Here is a 21,420-nt window from a genome sequence, read left to right on the forward strand (position 1 = left end):
CTCTTCAGCTCAAAGCTACCACCCTACCCTGTAAGCCACAGAACCATTTCCAGTTTTCTGGTGGTTAATTGCAGATACGAGTCTCACAGACTTTAGTGCCCAGGCTGGCTTTGAACTGCAATGCTCAGATCTCAGCCTCCTGAGTAGCTAGGATTACAGGCATGAGCCACTGCGCACGGCTCTCTACTGAGGATAGCAAATAACTGGAAAAATTGCTTTTATTGTATATATTTTTCTTTCTTTTGTTCTTGCTCTCTCCTCCTTCTCATCTGTCTCCCACTCTCTTCTCCCTTTCTGTCTGTCTGTCTCTCTCTTTTGGCAGTACAGTAGTCTTAACTCAGAACATAACATTTGTTAGATGAGGCATGTCTTTAGTCCTTTTTTTGCACTGAATTTTTTTTTGTTTTTTTGTGGGTCATAGGGCTTGATCTCAGCCTGAGTGCTGTCCCTGAGCCCTTCAGCTCATCCTACCACCCTACCCTTGAGCCAAGACTCACTTCTCTTTTCTAGAGGTTAATTGGAGATAAGAGTCTCAGGTCCTCTTGTACCCAGGCTGGCTTTGAACTTTAATCCTCAGATCTCAGCCTCCCTGAGTAGCTAGCATTACAGGTGTGAGCCACCTGCCTGGCTTTGCACTGATCATTTTTGAGATAAGGTCTTAATTAACCATATATAGGTTTACCTATTTTGAGCTTTCCACAGCTGGGTTGATAGATATGTTCTACCCTAGCTGCTCAGCTTTCTTCCATTGAAGTGGAATCTCCCAAACTTTCCTATGGCTAGCTGGCCTGAACTGCTATCCTCCCTTAGCTTCTCAAGTAGCTTGAGATGACAGGTGGATGTTACTACACTTAGCTGTAAAGTAAGAAGTAGTCATGAATTTTTTTCTCAGGAGCTGTAAATAGATTATAAACGTGATAAGCCACTGGCTTTGCCTTCATTTTTTTTTTTTTCTTTTTTGGTCAGTCCTGGGCTTGAGCTCAGGGTCTGAGCACTTTCCTTGGTCTTTCTCAAGGCCAGAGCTCTACCACTTGAGCCTCAGCACCACTTCTGGCCTTTTTTCTATGTAAGTGGTACCGAGGAATCGAACCTTGGTCTTTGTGCATGCTAGGCAAGCATGTGTGGACTGTGATACTTGTGCAAGCATGTGTGGAATATGATACTTCTAAATGGGAAATGACAATTCTTTCAACTGAATCCTCAGATGGTATGTGTCACACATGAAGAGTTCATAGCATGAAAAGTGTACAGATTACATTTGTTTTCTTTGGAAGGTGTTGCTTTTTTATCTCTAAAGAAGTTGGTTTCATGATGAAATGGGGGACATTATTTGTTGAAGCAGAGTGTGTTTAGACTATGTTGGATTAAAACATATTTAGGACGTAGAATCCCTAGATCAGTTGAAGGTAGAATCAGTGACTTGAAAAGTTGTAGAAATCAGTTTTGTATGATTACTGGTATATTTGCTCTAATCCTTGAACAGTGAAACACTAATCTATAACTGTAATTTGAGATTTGTAGTATGAAGGGCATTTGAGAGAATATTCTTCTACCCAGAGATATATATCTATATATGTGTATCTATGAAGATATATATATATATGCATCTATATGTAGATATTTACCTATTCATAGATCTTTATATAAATAGTTGTGCAAAGGAATTTCAGCTTAACATGTTTATGAGTATAATGCATCTTGATAAGTGTAATCCCTTTCATTATTCCATCATCCTTTTCATCTCTCTTAACCCTACTCATCCCTCAAGTTACCAGCTTTTTTTGTTTTACTTTTTTTTTGTACTGGTATCAGGGCTTGAACTTTAGGCCTTGCATTTAACTTCTTCTGTTCTGATAAGTATAATTTTAATAAGTTAGTCAGATAGGTAGTAACATACAGCTTTCTAAATTGCAGATCTTTTCTAGCAAAATAGTATTTCTGTAGTTGTCATATAACATGACATGTAGCTATGACATTTTAAATTTTATTTTCAACCTTGAATTCAGAACTAATAAAGATACAATGACTAAGGTAATAAAGAGCTAATACTTAGCATTATATGATGGGGGCATCCCTAATTCATTGACCAATGATATATATCTTGGATTTGCTTAAAATACTTGTAACACTGGTTAAAAAATAAGAGTGGTATGTGAACACAGTTTAGTAAAACATTGATGATTGGTGTAGTTGGATCACTGGGTGGGGTATACACTCTTCCATTTTCATCCATTCCTTTTTGTAGTCAGAGGCCAGAAAGGCAGGCTTGGTCCACACTCCCCATAGTACCCGTGATTCCATGCAGTTGGTTACTAAAAGACTTACCAGTTTAAGACCTAAGTGTTTTTTGTCTTACTTTCTTACGTAGTTCAACATGACTGGGACAAGATGACAGAAGCCGTACAGAATCATATTGGTTCTCTGAACTGGGGCTACCGAGTAGCTCTCCGGGAGAAAAAAGTCACCTATGAGAATGCTTATGGGAAGTTCATTGGTCCTCACAGGATTAAGGTAATCGTAATAGTGATAATCTTAACAATCCTGTGTAGACCTAAATAAGTAACTGTAGGTAGAAAATATTGTAAAGTACTATAATAAAATGAAAGGCCACTGTAACCCAGGCTATCCAGTTTTGTGGGTTTTTTTTGTTGTTTTGTTTTGTTTTGCTTTGTCAGTTGTGGGTTTGAACTTAGGGCCTGGGTGCTATCCCTGAGCTTTTGCACTCAAGGCTAGTTCTCTACCACTTTGAGCCACAGATCTTCTGCAGTTTTCTGGTAATTGATTGGAAATAAGAGTCTTACGGACTTTCATGCCTGGGCTGGCTTTGAACCGAGATCCTCAGATATCACCCTCCTTAGTAGCTAGGATTACAGGCGTGAACCACTGGCCCCTAGTTTCATAATCCCCCCCTCCCTCTCTTTTCCAGTCCTGGCTTGAGCTCAGGGTCTAAGCACTGTCTTTGGACTGTTTTAAGGCTAGTGCTCTACCACTTGAGCCTCAGCACCACTTCTGGCTTTTTTCTATGTATGTGGTACTGGGTACTTGAATCCAGGTATTCATGCATGCTAGGCAAGCCCTCTACCACTAGACCAGACTCCTGGCCCCCAGTTTGATGATTTTGCTGTCACATCTTTTGTGGCCTTTGGAATAAGGTAAGCACACTAGACCAGATGCCTGCATTTGAGATGTGACTTTGTTACTTGTTAGCATTTTGACTTTGAGTGAGTTCATTAACTACTCAGCTTTAGTTACCAACTTCTGTCTCTCCCTCTTCCTCTCCCACTTCTCCTCCCCCTCCCTTTTTCCCTCCCCCTCTCCCTTGCCCCCTTTCCCCCTCCCTCCATCTCTGTCTCTTTCTCTCCCTTTCTCTCCCCCCTCCTTCCCTTCCTCACTCCCTCCCTTTCTTGTCAGTAACTGAGGTTTGAACTTCAAAGAAATTTATCCTTGAGTTCTTACTTTTTTTGTTCAAGGTTAAGCCACATCTCTACTTTCAGGTTTTTTTTTTTTTTTTTTTTGGCAGTCCTGGGCCTGACCTCAGGGCCTGAGCACTTTCCTTGAGCTTTCTCAAGGTTAGAGGTCCACCACTTGAGCCACAGCACCACTTCCAGCTTTTTCTATGTATGTGGTACTTGCAGGAACACTTAAATGGTCAGCCCCAGTGGTTCATGCCTGTAGACCTAGCTGCTAGAGAGGTTGAGACATTTAGGAATGCTGTTCCAACCTTTTCTTTCCTGCCTAGTCAGAAAAGTCAAGACTCCATTTCTAGTAACCAGCAAAAAGCTGGGCTGGAGGATTGGTTCAAGTTTTAGAGTGCTGGTCTTTCTTTCTTTCTTTCTTTTTCTTTCTCTCTTTTTTAGAGGTGGAAGGTAATGAGCCAGACACTATACTGTTCAGAAATTTGAATTTCAGATTTCCAGGCCACACCTGGGTTGACTATGATCTAAGTTCTGGAGCAGGGTCTTCGTGCATGCTAGGCACGCACTGTTACCACTAGGCCAAACTCCTGGTCCCCTTCCAGCTTTTTACTGGAGATAAGAATATCAAGGATTTGTTTGCCCACGCTGGCTTTGAACCTCCATTTTCCTGTCTCAGCATCCAGAGTATTGTTGTCTTAAGCCACCAGCTCCCAGTTTGAGTTTCCAATTGTTGTTGTTATACCATTTGAAGGTTTGAACTCATCCTGGGTGCTGTCCCTGAGTTTTATTTCTCTATTACTTGAACCAGAGCTCAACTTCTGGCTTTTTACTGGTTAATTGGAGATAAGACTCTCAGACTTTCCTGCCTAGGCTGACTTTAAACTTCAGTCCATAGGCACCTTGTGAGATTTTTATGAGGATCAAATGAGACACTGCTGAACACCCTTTGTTAACTATGAAGTTTACATTTGTAAGGGATAAGTTACTTCTTTAGAAATGACTTATTTGTTCCCCTACAGGCAACAAATAATAAAGGCAAAGAAAAAATTTATACAGCAGAGCGATTTCTCATTGCAACTGGTGAAAGACCACGTTACCTGGGCATCCCTGGTGACAAAGAATACTGCATCAGCAGGTGAGGAGAAATAGGAAATCCCAGGGTATATTTGTGCTTCTGCTTTTTTCTTTAAACCTTCTTAGTTCATTTCTTGGATTTTTTTTTTTTTTTTTTTTAACGTGGCCTGGATACTGTCCCTGAGCTCTTCAGCTCAAGGCTACCACCCTACCCCTGGGCCTGGGCTCTGTCCATGAGCTCTTCAGTTCAAGGCTACTGCCCTACCCTTGAGCCAAGCCTCACTTCCTGTTTTCTCGAGGTTAATTGGAGATAGCAGTCTCCTTTTGTGCCCAGGCTGGCTTTGAACCTTGATCATCAAATCTCAGCCTCCTGAGTAGCTAGGATTATAGGTCCTTTTTATATGGCACTAATCTCATCCATAAGAACCCTACCTTTATGACTTAATCACCTTTCAAAACTGCACTTTGGGCTAGGATTTCAGCATTGAAATTTTGAGGGCCATAAACAGTCAGGTCATCAGGCTCCATTTTTGTATTTGGTACTTTAAATTTTTTAAGTTTTTTTTTTTTTTTTTGCCAGTCCTGGGCTTGAGCTGAGGGCCTGAGCACTGTCCTTGGACTTTCTCAAGGCTAGAGCTCTACCACTTGAGCCTCAGCACCACTTCCGGCTTTTTTCTATATATGTGGTACCGAGGAATCGAACCCGGGTCTTCATGCATGCTAGGCAAGCACTTTAACCACTAGGCCAAACTCCTGGCCCGAATTTTTTAAGTTTTACAAAAATAAGATTTTGAAAATTTTTTCCTACCATTCTTTCGACTAATAATGGTTATTTTAGATTAGAAGTAACATGAGTTTTCCACTTTGGGACAAAGTGGAGTCATAGGATGAGGGTGGGAATATGATTTAGGTGTGCAAATATATACTGTATTCTAGGTAGTTAATCATTATTTTGTGTGGCTAGATTCAACTAGTATCAGAAGTTATAAGGTTTGCTGCAATTGGTCTGTGGCAGCATGAACTAATTCTAAAGCTACTAAGTGACAAGAAAGAAAATGAATGCATCTAAGACCTTATGAAAACTTGCATATGTTGTATATGTAGCTAATTTAAATATTTCAAATTTCCTACTCATGAAAGTAAAGCAATTTACTTTAGTCATTATTCATTATATAAACATTTCCTCTCTTAAATTTTTTTCAGTGATGATCTTTTCTCTTTACCTTACTGCCCGGGTAAGACCCTGGTGATTGGAGCATCCTATGTCGCTTTGGAATGTGCTGGATTCCTTGCTGGTATTGGTTTAGATGTTACTGTTATGGTACGGTCCATTCTTCTGAGAGGATTTGACCAAGATATGGCCAACAAAATTGGTGAACACATGGAAGAACACGGTATCAAGTTTATAAGGCAGTTTGTACCAACTAAGGTAAGTAGGATTATCTAGGGGTAGTTGACTCTAATTTCCTGTAAAATGCAAAAAGAGAGTTGCGATCAGAGGTGAGGGCATCCTTTGAACATTACCAACACTCAGGAATGCTGTGATACCTTAGCTGTCAAATACACATGAACTTGTACTTATCTGATGCTTAGATAGCTTTGCTCTTATTCATAGATTAGTGGTTCATTTCCTTTGGGTCTTTACCATGTATTTCTCTTAGGTTTGCCATTTTTGTTTCCTAATAGGACTAGAGATGATTATTGGGCTTTAAGATGACTGATCCCTCCCCACCCCTTAGACATTTTCCCTGAGAATATGGCATAGTCTGTTAACTTACCATAATGAGTCTGTTAACATGCCTCATAAGGTTGACAAAATTTATTACTTAGTTATACCTCAGAAAATTTGCTCTAGTGCAGGTAAAGGTGGGACTGTTTATTAAAGTTTAGAGATTCAGTTATTTTTTTACTCTGAATGCTTTGCACAGCCTTGAATCTCTTACTGATAGATAGTGAGCTTTGGGTTCATAGCCTGGAATTAAATACTATCCTGCTGATGAATTGATTGATTGACTTGTCTTCCCCCCAACCCCTCTTTCTTTGTGTGGATCATGGGGCTGTTCCTGAGCTCTTTAGCTCAAGGCTACAACCCTACCCCTTGAGCCATAGCAACACTTAGGTTTTCTAATGGTTAACTGGAAATAAGAGTCTCATGGTCTTTAGTGCTCCGGCTGGCTTTGAACCTTGATCCTCAGATCTCAGCCTCCTGAGTAGCTAGGATTACAGGTGTGAGCCACCACACCAGTATGTTCTGCTGATTTCTTACCATATATATGACTTAAGACGTATTTAACCTTGAAGCCTCAGTGAAGTTGATGATAGCCCCTGTCTCAAGAGTTTTTGTGAGGATTACATTAACAACCACTTAACAAGTCTATAGTGAATTCATATCATATTGTTATGAGGATCAAATTTCAGCTATCTTGGGAGTTACCAGTACTTGTATAATTTTAGCCATTTTTAGGGATTGAAGGTGTAGGTCTACGCTTACATTATGGTTGTAACTAGGAGATAACTATTTGAATATTGACAGAAAAGTATCATCTTATATTTAATATATAATATTTTAGTATATATATATATAATGTGAGTTGTTGAAAAACTGATGGACTAGAGTGCTCATGGTGTCTGATTTAACTGGGTATAGAGTTTATGTTGTATTGTTAAGTGACATAGTAAAATGATAGAAGAGAGGGATGAAAGAGAAAGCATTTTGGTTGGAGAAAATAATTGTGTTTTACTAAAGGCTCTGTGTAAAAATTTCTGTAGATACAGAAAAGTCCTGACTAGAGCCAACTAAATAAAGGTAGAGACTGGATGAGGCCTTTTTATTTTAAAACAAATATCCTAAGCTGTAGACATTTACTGAAAGCTAGACTATTTGTTTATACAGCAATGACTTTCAGTGTATTCAAAATAGGTTTAGCTTATATAAGAAAAGGGAATTCAAGAAGAAATGTTTCCTATTTATTGATGTCAAAAATAAAATGACTTTTGTCAGTGTTCTCAGAATTGTATTTTTAAGGCAGCATAGAAAATGTCCACGATCATTGTGATTTTTTCCCCAGCTAGTACTTAATAAAAACCCTGTGATTTGGCTGCTGGAGATGAGCTACAAACTTGACAGTGTTTCCAGGTGGTAGAGTTTCTAAGTAGCTACTGGTCTGTAGGTTACTGTGGACAACTGAGTATAGTAGTCTGGTTTGTCCTGTCTCCTGCCATAGCACAAGTATCAGCAATGGCGCATTCCTTTTTATTTCCTTACCAATTGTTGAATCACTGTATGATAAAAAAAAACATATAGCTCCTTGCCCACTATGATTTTTAGGTCCTTCTAGATGTTATTAAATCATTGTGGGCCTCTTTCATATCTGTCCTTTGTTAATGAATTCTGGACATCTACTGTCAGAAAGGGAATCTGAATTTAGGTAACAGAGTCTCTCAATAGGACTAGTAATTCTAGGTAAATTGAGACTAGAAACTATGAAAAGCTGAAGGTTAACTGTTAGGAACTAGATTTCTTCTTTTCTATTTTCATATCTGTATTTTATTCTTTAGGAACCATTTGGAATCCAGAGTCCCTTTAGGGAACAACATTAAAAAGGGAGAATTAAACTAATTATTAAAACTAATTATTGAAACTAATTATTTAACATTCTAATGTTGTTTAAAAATGAAGGAGATGGGAACTAGAAGAGCTTTAATACCAGACTTTTTTTTTTCTTCTTTTCCCTCAAGGGAAACACTTGTGCCATAGCTCTACTTCCAGCCTTTTTTTTTTTGGTAGTTAATTAGAGATAAGAGTCGCATAGAGTTTGGTGCTAGTGGCTCCTAACTATGATTCTAAATACTGAGGAGGCCAAGATCTGAGGATCGTAGTTCATAACCAGTCTGGGCAGGAAAGTCTGTGAGATTCTTATTTCTAGATAATCACCAGAAAGCCAAAAGTAGCCATGTGGCTCAAAGTGGTAGATCAGAGCTCAGGGACAGTGCCCAGGCTCTGAGTTCAAGCCCCATGGTTGACCAAAAAAAAGTCTCACCAAGTTTCCAGCACAAGCTGGCTTCAAATTGTGGTCCTCAGATCTCCACCTCCTGAGTAGCTAGTATTGCAGGTGTGAGCCAGTGGCACCTGGCAAATGTTTTAGGCCACATTTTATGTTTCAGCTTTAGGTTAACTAGATAAAAGGGAACAGTGCAATTATCCTTCTTGATAATTGTCTTTATTTCAGAGCAAAACTTTATCTCTTTACAGATTGAACAAATTGAAGCAGGAACACCAGGACGACTCCGGGTAATATCTAAGTCCACCAACAGTGAAGAGACCATTGAAGGAGAGTACAATACGGTAAGGAATAGGCTAAAGTCAGTATTTCATCAAAACACAGATGATACGGATGACATGCTTACACCTAGCGATTGTATACTGGGAATGACTACTATTTCTGTATTGCATGAATACCATGCCCATTTGAAGATACTTGAATTACTCTGATATTGTAATTTGTTTGGGCATCAAATGGCTTCATATTGTCTCTACTGTATCTTACACTATAATTTGGTTACAAGAATGGCCATTAAGAGGCAGTAGAAGTTTTGAGTGAGCTGGAACATTCCTGTCCTGCATTCTTCCTTTCACATCTCCTGCTGTTTAGAAGACAAGTTAATTCATTCACAGATTCTGTGGTCTTTGTTGGCAAGTTCTTCTAGGTTTATTTAGACATTTATTTCCTTTCTTTTTGTAAGAAATGGGAAAGGCTTCCTGCTATATCATGTCATTTTTGCCCAGGATGGCCTTGGACCATGATCCTTCTTTCTCCTTAAAGATGGCTAGTATCATAGCTATGAACCACTGTACCTGGCTTAGTGAGTAAGTCAAGGTTTTGCTAACTTTTTGCTTGGACTACAATCCTTCTAACTTTGCTTCACAAGTAACTCCATACAGCTTTTTTAAATTAATACTTATTCTCAGATATGGAAGATGGGCTTAGATTAATAATAAAAAATATAAATACCTTGCAGCAATTTGTTAATAATAGTATATTACATTTTCAGGTGTTGTTGGCAATAGGAAGAGACTCTTGTACAAGAAGTATTGGCTTAGAAACTGTGGGCGTGAGGATAAATGAAAAGTAAGAAACAATATTGTTATATTTTGTACTGTTTCAGGCACAATATTGATAGTTTCGTTTTCTTTTTCTTTATTTTTGGCAGGGGGAGGAAGAAGAGGAGTGTGCCGATTTGGGGCTTAAACTCAGGGCCTGGGCACTTTTTCTGAATTGTTTAGGTTTTTTTTTGTTTGCTCTTATTTTTGTTTTTATTTATTAATTTATTTTTTTGACAGTCATGAGACTTGAACTCTAGGGTTAAATATTGTCTCTGAGCTCTAAAGCTCAAAGCTACCACTACCCCTTGAACCACAGTGCCACTTCTGGTTTTCTGGTGTTTAATTGGAGATACAGAGTCTCACAGACTTTTTTAGTGCCAGGGCTGGCTTTGAACCATGATCTTCAGGTAACAGCCTCCTGAGATTATAGACTATGGGCTAGTAGCTAGGATTATAGGTATGAGCCACTTGGCACCGATAAGTATTCTCTCTTTAGTCTTAGAAAACTTTAAATGGCACTCACTGGTTTTGTTCTGGTGACTGTTACAACTTAGAATTTTTATTCTTAACCAGCATGATATAAGATTTTTTTTAGTTTTTTTTTTTATTATTATTATTATTTCTTTGAGGCCAAGTTGTCACTGAACATTTTGGTTCCTCTGAGCTGTTTTGTTTTGTCTAGTACTTTTGAATATTGTGTTCAGATGATGTCAGTTTGGGGCTTTTAAGGGAGAAAGAGAATTTAGTTCTGTTTGATTCATAGTGATAACTGATGAGTTTTAATTAACTGAATTTGCAGGACTGGAAAAATTCCGGTCACAGATGAAGAGCAGACTAATGTGCCTTACATCTATGCCATTGGTGACATACTGGAGGGAAAGCTGGAGCTTACCCCAGTGGCTATCCAGGCAGGCAGATTGCTGGCTCAAAGGCTTTATGCTGGTTCCACTGTGAAGGTAAGTGCTGTGGTTGTCACTCAGCTGAGTTACTCTTTAATAATCTTTTAGTTCCCTCTAGGGGGTGCTGCTGAGAACTTTTCTGTGTCTTGGATAATTTGGTTATTTTGGTAATGACATCCTGATTTAGTTTCTTAGCTGTATCCCAATCAGTGTGTTGCGGTTACATAACATTTGTAATTTTGTGAGAAAATGGTCATTGGAATCCCACTCAGAATAAACCCAGATTGTTATTGTAGTAGGTTTCATTGCTCCCACTGTAAGTACAATTTCTAAAGCTTTCTTGGACCCTGTTTGGGTAAAGGTTTGGGTAAATTTAAAGGTTTGGGTAAATTAGGGAAAGATGGTTTAAGCTTGTTTGGGCATTATTTCCCTTTCTAAGAAGTGTCTTTTTTGGGGCCGGGAGTTTGGCCTAGTGGTTAAAATGCTTGCCTAGCATGCACGAAGACCCGGGTTTGATTCCTCGGTACCACATACATAGAAAAAAGCCAGAAGTGGTGCTGAGGCTCAAGTGGTAGAGCTCTAGCCTTGAGAAAGTCCAAGGACAGTGCTCAGGCCCTGAGCTCAAGCCCAGGACTGGCAAAAAAAAAAAAAAAAAAAAGTGTCTTTTGGGGGCCAGTAGGGGGGAGGGTAAAGGGTACCAAGACATGTGAAAGGGTATCAATGTATGTGAATTAATGTACCTTCTATATGGGAAATGTCATGTAACCCTTTTATTAATTACAATAAAAAATATTAACAAAAACCCTGAAAAAAAGTATCTTTTGCTCTTGTAGAATGTAGTATATGCTAATATTAATGTTTGAAAAAAAAATTAAGTCACTGTAAGAATTCGAAATTCATTATGTTGCATAGATAGGGTGGCTAAATATACCCTAATTGTTCTTAAAAGGGTCCTAGAAACAAAATACTTAGTTACTAAACATTTTCCTTGTGTGTACATGATTATTTCGGTTGGTTACAGTACCATAAACATCACAGAATGATGCTAGTAACTGGGAGTTATTTTGGATTATGTCATAATAAAATCTCATAATGTGAAATAAATAGCTTAGAAGTAGGAGGGCTTTGAGTTACCAGAGTAGAATAAAACTAATTAGTCTTATATTCTTTGTGGTAGTTACTGTTTGGTAAATCAAGAAGGTACATTTAGAAATAGAGTTTTAAATTCATTTAGTTTGTTATTCAATGTAGAGTTTGTGATTTCCTGAGATAGAAGATTTTTTTTTTTACTGTACCAGCAATAACTATTCGGTGACCATGCAAGAGATCACAGCTATGTCAGTTATTCACACTGTATAGCACAGAAGTCCTAAGGGAAAAGCCAGTGTTTCTTTTCATTTTCTTTTGAGCATTTCTCCCATTTGTTACCCATAATATTAGAAGACATCCCCAGATCTGAGAGCCCCATGAACTGCGATTTCTGTCTGCCTATGAGGAAGACTTGTGGGCTTTGTTGGAGTTCTACTTCTTGCGCCACTTTCATTTGTTCCCCTTCTTTTAAGGAGTCACAAACCTGTGCCATCTGTTGTCAGTGTTTAAAAATACTTCTTTCTTCTGGTTTTCTGATTTAAAGCAGGAGGGCAAATCTGCTTGGTGATACATTATTATGGCTAGAAACGGATGTCTGCCTTTACTTTGGGGTTAGAGAACTCTAAGCAGTATTCATTTTAGAGAAAAAGAATTATATCATTTCTAGTGTAGATCATCCTACCCTATTGTTTAATTAGTGACTGATGATTTAAGTTCTATCTTAAATGCAGAATTTTACTTAGGCTCGTAGCCAGGTACAGATATAGCTGCTAGGGTTTTACCGAATGGCATTAAGATAGCTCTTTGGCATTGTAGGGTTTTGTTTTGTTTTTACAATTAACATTGAATTTGAGAGTTTTGTGAAATTGGAGAGGAGAGAAACTTGTGTATATGCTTCACAATTAATTTTTGCCAGTCCTGGGACTTGAGCTCAGGACCTGGGCACTGTCCTTGAGCTTTCTCAAGGCTCTCTACCACTGAGCCATAGCATCACTTCCGGCTTTTTCATGTGTATAAGGTACTGAAGAATCAAACCTAGGGCTTCATGCATGCTAGACAAGTACTCTACTACCAGGCCACACTCCTGATCCCACAAATTTTTATCATGAGCATTCTTTTTGCTTCTTTGGTTTTCACTGCTCTTTGAATGTTTGCATAATAGTCCATTGAGAGTATGCATTGGCGAACCACTGCCCAATTATTGGGATTTCTTTTTTTTCAGAGTCTTTACCATGTTGTTAATATTGATAATACTTAATCAAAACTCGATCAATATGTGGAGCTTTGTCAACATATTAAGTTGTTCTTAGTGTAATATGATTTCAGTAACTGATTTTACCTTAAAGATTTCTTTTTAAATAATCTCTGGATTATTGAACCAATGATGTAAAATGCTTTTATGGGACTTTTAATAATATTACCTAGTTGAGCTTCCCAAGACTTCTGTTTTTGTCACTGGTAATTGAGATTATCAGTATACTTGAATTGTTTATGGCTACTTTTGTAAGACAAGAAAGCATGGTTATTGTTCATAGCAACAGTTGGTAGATCAATAGAGAAATCACACAAATCTTTTGTATGCTTTTGGTAGAAATTTCTAAGTCTCTTTCCCAATATTGAGCTGTTTGAAGTACAACTTTTTTTTGGTAAGTTACAATTGTGCCTATTAATTTTTTTCCTCCCTTTTTCAACAGTGTGACTATGAAAACGTTCCAACAACTGTTTTTACTCCTTTGGAATATGGCTCTTGTGGGCTTTCTGAAGAGAAAGCTATAGAGAAATTTGGGGAAGAAAACATTGAAGTAAGTTCTCTTTTCATCTCTTCTCCTATATTAGGTTACTACTTTATTTTTTCCTCCAGACTTTGTGTTAGAAAGTGTATGTGTGCACACGCATGTGTTCATGTGTGCCCACCAGTCTTGGGGCTTTAGCAGTTAGGGTCTGAGTACTGTCCTCATGTTTGTTTGCTCAAGACTTGAACTCTACCACTTGAGCCATGGCTCCATTCTGTCTTTTTGACTAAATAGAGATAAGAGTCACAGGGACTTTGAGCTGTGATCCTGAGATTGCATTTATTTCATGCATTTTATTGTTCTAGCTATTAAAGAATATGTACTGTTGTTTGCCATATCTAGTGTTGGATGATAAGCTAGTGAAGGTAAGGAGTGTAAATTGTACTTTTATCTTCTTAGGTTTACCATAGCTTCTTTTGGCCATTGGAATGGACACTTCCATCAAGAGATAACAACAGGTGTTATGCAAAAGTAATCTGCAATCTTAAAGATAATGTAAGTACCATGCTCTGTTATGAGGAGATGAGAATGGAGAGTTGTTCTAGAAATCTGTCACCTGCCTGGCACCTATGACACACATCTGTAAAGTTAATTACTTAGGACACTGTCATCTGAAAATTGTGGTTCAAAGCCATTCTGGGTACCAGAGACTCTTCCTCCAATTAACCACTAGAAGACTGGAAGTGGTGCTGTGACTTAAGTAGTAGTGCACCAGCCTTGCACTGACAAGCTCTGGACAGTGCCCAGGCCCGGAGTTCAAGCACCATGACTGGCCCCCTCCCCCCCCCCCAAAAAAAAAGAGAGAGGGAGAGAAAAGAAAGAAATCTGTCAACTGAGCTATAGACTGTAGTGCCTTTCTCTGCTTTTGTAGCAGTCACCTGAGGTATTTTAAAATTGCAGGTATCTTCCTTTTGCTTTTAAAAGTGTTTTTGTACTAGTAGGGTCTTGTTGCTGTTTTTAGGATCTTAGATAGAAGGTGCATTAATTCACATACATTGATACCCTTTCACATGTCTTGGTACCCATTACCCTTCCCCCACCCCCGTCTTGGTTTTCGCCCCTTCCCTATCAAATTTCAAATAACCAAATACAAATAAATTCAATATATCAGATAACAAAGTGAGATACTGTAACAATATGAGATACCCAAGGGACAGCAAAGGAGATGAGGGATAACATAGTACATTAAGGACAACAATCATTCGTTAAGTTACATTATGTTTTATTGAGTAACTGCATATAAGCCTCACAAAATTACCACTGATAAAAACATCTAGAGGACAGGAGGGCACTTCTGACCTTTCACCATGTTTCCTGTAGTAGTTGAGTAGCTTAGGAACTGCAGGCATTTTTACATTGGGCTTTTTTCCTTATTGTCACTTGACGCTCTTTGGCCCATGTAAGAGTCTTTACCCTAAATACAAGTCTAACTGTTTCTTTTTCTTCTTTTCTTTTCTTTTTTTTTTTTTTTCTTTTTCCTTTTTTTTGTCAATTGTGGACCTTGAACTCTGGGCCTGGGCACTGTCCCTGAGCTCTTCAGCTCAAGGATACAACCCTACCCCTTGAGCCAAAGTACTATTTCCTGTCCTAGTGGTTCATTGGAGATAAAGAGTCTCATGGACTTTAGTGCTGGTACTGGCTTTGAACCGTGATCCTCAGATCTTAGCCACTTGAGTAGCTAGGATGATAGGTGTGAGCCACCACGCCTGCAGTTCTAGCTGTTTCTGAAGTGCATGACTTTTGGAATAAGTTGAGGAAGTAATCCAGGCTGCAGAGATGGGATGAAAGGGGAAGAAAAACAAATTTACCTCTTATTATTTATGTTGTAGGAACGTGTTGTGGGCTTTCATGTCCTGGGTCCAAATGCTGGAGAAGTGACCCAGGGCTTCGCAGCGGCACTCAAGTGTGGAATGACCAAAGCACAGCTGGACAGCACAATTGGAATCCACCCTGTCTGTGCAGAGGTGGGTCCTTTACACTTTACCAGCTATGATGCTGCTGTTCTGCTCTGCCAGAGCTATCTCTAAAAATGAGCTTTCCTTTTACAAATATTTCCTGTTCTTGATACAAACTCATGCTATAAAAAGGTAAATATTTCAAGAATGGTTTATAGAGATATCTCTTTTATTTTGCTTATCTCCTAAACTGTTTTCATCATGATTAGTTAATAATGCCATTCACATCTAGAAATTCGTAGTTGCCCAGCGTAATTTAAAGGCTAAATGATATCTGCCTTTTAAACTCTGTTCCAAAAAAGATGAGAGTAGAAAGTGATACTTTAAAAAAAAAGAGGCCAGGAGTTTGGCCTAGTGGTTAAAGTGCTTGCCTAGCATGCATGAAGATCTGGGTTCAATTCCTTGGTACCACATACATAGAAAAAAGCTGGAAGTGGTGCTGAGGCTCAAGTGGTAGAGCTCTAGCCTTGAGAAAGTCCAAGGACATTGCTCAGGCCCTGAGCTCAAGCCCAGGACTGGCAAAAAAATAAATAAATAAATAAATAAATAAATAAATAAAAAAGGAAGGAAAAGAAAAAAAAAAAGCAAATGACTGTGGTGGAAGTTGACCAATGTAGGCCTCTGGGTGTCAGTGTTTCTCCAGTATCTGATCATACAGGGATTGAGCATTGTGATGCTGGCTGCCCAGATGAGGGCTTATGTGAGAGGTGGTGGCTCAAGTGTAGAGTTTTAATCACAGCTCTGTCTGTCTGCCATAGCCAGTGTTTTCCACTGTGTGCATACTTGTACTTGCTTATGTGAATTCATATATGTATCCATTCAAGCCAGATTTTATTTGGCAGCTAGCCGATCTCGTTTGTTGAGTTTTGTTCCTGGATGCATATGCACAATTGAGTACGTGAAAGTCCACCTTTAAAAGGATATGAAAAATATTTGAGCTTCCTCTTGCTTTGCCTTCCCTTGATTAGAAGTGGTGTCTAGCTCTTGAGTGTGCACCTGACTTGGTTGGAAGTATAAAATATTAGTGTTTCTCTAAGGAGGTATGCTAGATAATGATTGGCCATACTTCATAGAAATCTGCTATTTTGGAACTGGGAGTATGGCCTAGTGATAGAGTACTTGCCTAGCATGCACAAAGCCCTGAGTTCAATTCCTTGGTACCACACACACAGAAAAAGCCAGAGGTGGTGCTGTGGCTCAAGTGATAGAGCGCTAGCTTTGAGAAAGGCCAAGGACAGTGTCCAGATCCTGAGCTCAAGCCCCAGGACTGGCAAAAACAACAGCAGCAACAACAAAACCCTACAAACCAAGAGTCTAGATGAATGCTCTGAGGGAATGTGTGATATGTCTTTCCTTCAGTGTTATGTATCAAGGCTATCAGTGTAGAGAAGGAGCCAATTAACTGCTTTTTGAGTGAGTTAGTTTTGTAGGACTATGGTTAAAGCGCCATAGTCCAGAAGGCTAGAAATCTGGAACCAAAGTGTAAGTAGGAGCCAAAAATTTGAGCGAAGAACAAGGATCCTTCCTTGCCTCTTCTAGCTCCTAGCTACTGGATCTTGGTATTCCTGTGCTTATAAGTTGCCTCCTTCCAATCAGTTTGCCTCCCTATGTCTTTGTGTGGCTGTATTTCCTTATGTGTTCAATGGTCAGCTTTCCTTCTTACAAGGACATCAGACATTGGATTAAGGATCACTAATCCAACAATCTCATTTTAACTTCATTTTATCTGCAAAGATGTTTTCAAGTAGGATTACTTTCATAGATCTGAGTTAGCACTTGATTTTGCAGGTTACCATAATTAAACATACCACAGTGAGAAAATGTGGAAATTTATGTATTAGATGACAGACCTGAGTTATCTTTTCCCTCAACAAATGCATCTTGGTGAAACCTGGCCAATCTCTCACAGCATTTCCAAATTAATAAGATGGACATAATACCCAACATACAGAGTTGACTGGAAATGCTCCATATCAGCAGCTCGGAGAACTCTGGCCTTTGATATGTAGGCAGAAGCTGAATGTTTCACTTATATTTTTCTGGAGTACTTTATAGAAGATGCAAATGAAGGGGGAGGTGTGTGTGTGTGTAGTAGTAGTAGTAGTAGTAGTAGTAGTAGTTCTTCTTTGGAAGGTTTGGTTTTCATTCCTTATCCCTGGCTGTGAATTCTACATGTTTAGAAGCCAGAATTAAAACAAAACAAAAACACAAAGGAATTTGTGAAACTCCTAATCATATGAAACAACTTTGGTTGTTAGGGTAGTCTTGGGGAATCTCTTCTATGCTAAGGTGCTAGGTTCTAACTCCTTGGGTAGTTGGCAGCAATGCCAAACTTTACTCAGGCTGAGACAGCTGGTAAAATTGTCTTCTGGATTTGGAGGCTGCAGTCACTGAATAGGACACTGATTACATTGTGCTTTGAGGAGTAATTTCAACTAATCAGGTCTCCTTGTAGGAGAGAAAAACAGTTGCTCAAAAGAAGAGAACATTTGAAAAAATTCTTTGGAATATAAACTGACATGTTGAATTAAAACCTTTTATACAACAACTTAAAGATAAAAAAATAAGTAAAAATGTTTTAAATTAATATTAGAAGTGCATATCTAGTTTTGTTTTGTTTTTTTCTTTTTCTTTTTGATTAGTCATGGGCTTTAACTCTAGGCTTGGGTGCTGTCTCTGAGCTCTTCAGCTCAAGGCTGGCACCCTGCCACTTAAACCACAGCACCACTTCCAGTTTTCTGGTGGTTAATTGGAGAGAGGGGTCTCACACTTTCATGCCTGGGCTGGTTTTGAACTGCGATCCTCAGATCTCAGCCTCCTGAGTATCTAGGATTACAGGCATAAGCTACCAGCACCCAACCTTTTAATTTCTTTTAACAACAAAGATTCTATTCTGGAGGGAGAGCCTTGTGTGGCTGGCAGAGAGGAGGAGTGCATTGCCAGTGCTTGGCCTCTGTGAATACCTGTACCCAATGCTTGGGTTTTCTTTTCCCCTCCCTCCCTCCCTCTTTTTTTTTTTTTTTTTGCCAGTCCTGGGACTTGAACTTGGAACCTGGACTCTTCCTGAGCTTTTATGCTCTAAGGCTAGCTAGCACTGTACCACTTTGAACCTCAGCTCCATTTCCAGCTTTTTGTAGTTAATTAGAGAAAGAGTCTTGTAGACTTTTTTTTTGCCCAGACTGGCTTTGTTGAACCATGATCTCCAGATCTTGGCCTCTTGAGTAGCTAGAATTCTAGGCATGAACCACCAATACCTGGCTGCTTGGGTTTTCTTAAACCCAAAAAGGTGCTTTTATGAAAGTCATAAAATAGTTGTATATGAGAGAAATCTTGATAGAAATGAATCTTATTCATCATTTAGACTAATCAACAATGATAGCTTGGCTTCCTTTTCTCAATATAAGCATTTTATTAGCATAGAAAAAAACAAAGGCTTCTATTTCTTGCTGGATCTGTATAAATCTATTTCTAAATCAATTCCCTGAAAAACAAAGAGTTTAAGCTTGCAAACTCATGCGCCTGGAATTTGTTTAAATATGTTCCCTCCTATTACAATGGGATAAAAAATGTAAAAGAAAACATTTGATGATACTTTAATTTGTGCATAATACTGAGGTCCTCACACAGCTATTTTCATTATCTCGTATTGTCTCTCGGTCTTTATCCATAGTCAGTTTTTTAAACAAAGGAATTTTATTGTGTTTCAACAAAGTGATACTAGTTTACTAAGGCCATTTGCACTGAATTTAAGAATGCTAAGGAAAATATTACAAAATTTAGCATGAATGTAGTTTTAGTATAAAAGGGAATTTCAGGAGTCTATATGGTTTTGTTGTTTCTTTGTTTGTTTGTGGGTCATAGGCCTTGAACTGGGCCTGGGTGCTGTCCCTGAGCTCTTCAGCTCCAGGCTACCATCCTACCCTTGAGCCAAGACCCACTTCCTGTTTTCTGGAGGTTAATTGGAGCTAAGAGTCTCAAGTCCTTTTGTGCCCGGGCTGGCTTTGAACCTTAATCCTCAGATCTTAACCTCCTGAGCAGCTAGGATTACAGGCGTGAGCCACCACACCCAGCTTGTATTTTTGCTGATGAGGATGAATACCTTATGTTTGGGATATGGACTGTCCTTATTTTCTTCTGGATTCATGTTTAAAAATTTTAAGATACTACTTAATTCTGAGCTTGTTGACTGTATAGGGAAAAAAAAAACAACAGGCTTTGTCTCTGCTTTATTGCTAAGCATCTGAAACAGGGTATTTTATATCTTCTCATCAGTTTTATTATTTTTCCAGGAATTTCTCTTAGATCTGCCAGGCAACTTAGGTAACATTGGTTTTGTTTATCCCATGCAAACAGCGTTCATAAACTAGAACTTAAGTTTCTTCCTTTTACCTGGCCTGGCCTGTAACATGCAAGAGGACATCCTTGGTCATTTACCTGTTCTGTTCATTCAAAAATGGTCTCCAAAGTCATTTTTAAAGTATGCGATGTAACCTATCACCCTGTTTGCTCAGGAGTCTGACAATGCCCTGCCTCCTTTTTCTTCCATACAGATTTTTACCACGTTGTCGGTGACCAAACGCTCTGGGGGAAACATCCTCCAGACCGGCTGCTGAGGTTAAACCCCAGTGTAGATGCTCTTGCCAAAACTGCGCACCACTGATTTGTATCCTTGCCAACATCCAAGGTGAAGTCTTGAAGAAGGCTCTGGGCACTTGTATAGGATGCTATGCGTACTGGCTCCTAAGGCCCGGGGTCTCTGGGCAGAAGGCAGGCAGCATCACACTGGGGTCACCGTAACGGACTTGAGCTGACTCTCGGCAGTGCATCAGAGGGATGCGTCCATGAAGTCACCAGCCTCAAGCCCAAGTGGTGGGCAGTGACGGAACAGCTGTCGAATCAGTTCAGCATGCTTTTCCTATGTAGGTTTTCTTACTGTCATTCTCAACTAGTGAATGTTGATTATATGTTTCTCTTTTCTCCAGGAGGTTAGTGATTCTAGAGATGAAAGGTAATAGCAATCTATTTTTGTCATAAAACAAGTCATGACTACAATATCCAGATATACTGTTTGGTTGAGTAGATTTGTCTGTAAAAGAGAACCCTGGATGACTACAATGTATGCTTACATTTTTCTGACTGGCTCACATTGTCTCCTTTAATAGTTATGTCCAGACAGGTAAAACCGCAAGTAACTCAGCGAATCCACCCCCACGCACAAGGTCACTGATTGTTAGTACCAGATTCTGTTGAGGAAGGGAAGTGGTGTTTGATCAGCCCTCTCAGAGCAGCCTATCATTGTGCAGGCTCCCCAGCATCAGCATTCCTACTGTCTGTCAGGCATCTTAGAGGCAGATGCATAGCCTGGGGGGAAAACACCAACTGTCTCACTCAATTTAGTGTGTTGTGCATTGAGTTAAGTGAGCTGAGATCATTCACAGTGGAAAATACTTGATTTGCTTAAAACTTTGTTTTTGTTTAGTGGGTTTAGCTTTTAAGCTAAAATCACAAAATACCATGTTTTTTTTTTTTTGTTTTTTTTTTTTGTCGTATCATCCTATCCCTTGCTAAGAACTGCATTCATCAAAAAATAGGTCTTTCCATGCTTAATGACTTACATCTTTTGTGGTAATTGCTTTAAAGATGTTAATCCATAAATTATTATTTTTGAACACAGGTGGATGTGAAGGATTTTTCATTTAAAGCCGTGCAGTTTTGACTTTTTCTGTTGAAGATGATGGAATTTTGGCACAAGTGTATATGGATTCCACCTTGTATTTTGATAGAGATGTTGACTCCTCAGGCACTTGTGTGTAAATGTACTGGCTATGGTTATTTCAGCCGTACGTTGGGCTGCAAACACACGCTGTGGACAACAGACTTCCTGTCTGGTTTTCATAGCTTCTTTTCATACCCCCCCATCCCGTGCCCTCCCTTATCTGGTGCCTCTCCGCTGCTGCACCAGTGGTTGTTTTACAGTGTACTTCTGAGCCACCTCAGGGAACCCACACGTCAGCAGAACCCAAAGCCACCTCACAGGCTCCACCTCAGTTTGCCCCTTCTGCAGGTGAAGACAATGGGAGGAGGAAAGGG

General features: G+C 39.2%; 1 protein-coding gene across 4 annotated transcripts in view; it reads left to right on the plus strand.

Annotated features, from left to right (window-relative positions):
- The window catches only part of Txnrd1 (thioredoxin reductase 1), a 93,559-nt gene extending 73,135 nt beyond the window's left edge, over nt 1-20,424 (plus strand). For all 4 annotated transcript variants that reach the window (XM_090328542.1, XM_090328543.1, XM_090328541.1 and 1 more), the window contains 10 exons: nt 2,369-2,511; nt 4,436-4,551; nt 5,694-5,919; nt 8,743-8,835; nt 9,543-9,619; nt 10,394-10,550; nt 13,277-13,384; nt 13,775-13,870; nt 15,205-15,339; nt 19,881-20,424. In XM_090328542.1, the coding sequence (XP_090184668.1) occupies nt 2,369-2,511; nt 4,436-4,551; nt 5,694-5,919; nt 8,743-8,835; nt 9,543-9,619; nt 10,394-10,550; nt 13,277-13,384; nt 13,775-13,870; nt 15,205-15,339; nt 19,881-19,949 (1,220 nt within the window). In that variant the 3' untranslated portion in view covers nt 19,950-20,424. The remainder of the gene's footprint in view (nt 1-2,368; nt 2,512-4,435; nt 4,552-5,693; nt 5,920-8,742; nt 8,836-9,542; nt 9,620-10,393; nt 10,551-13,276; nt 13,385-13,774; nt 13,871-15,204; nt 15,340-19,880) is intronic.
- The last annotated feature ends 996 nt before the right edge of the window (nt 20,425-21,420 follow it).

Source organism: Megascapheus bottae, chromosome 2, assembly GCF_031878675.1.
Source record: "Megascapheus bottae isolate mThoBot1 chromosome 2, mThoBot2.hap1, whole genome shotgun sequence".
In the NCBI taxonomy this organism is placed as follows: Eukaryota; Metazoa; Chordata; class Mammalia; order Rodentia; family Geomyidae; genus Megascapheus; species Megascapheus bottae.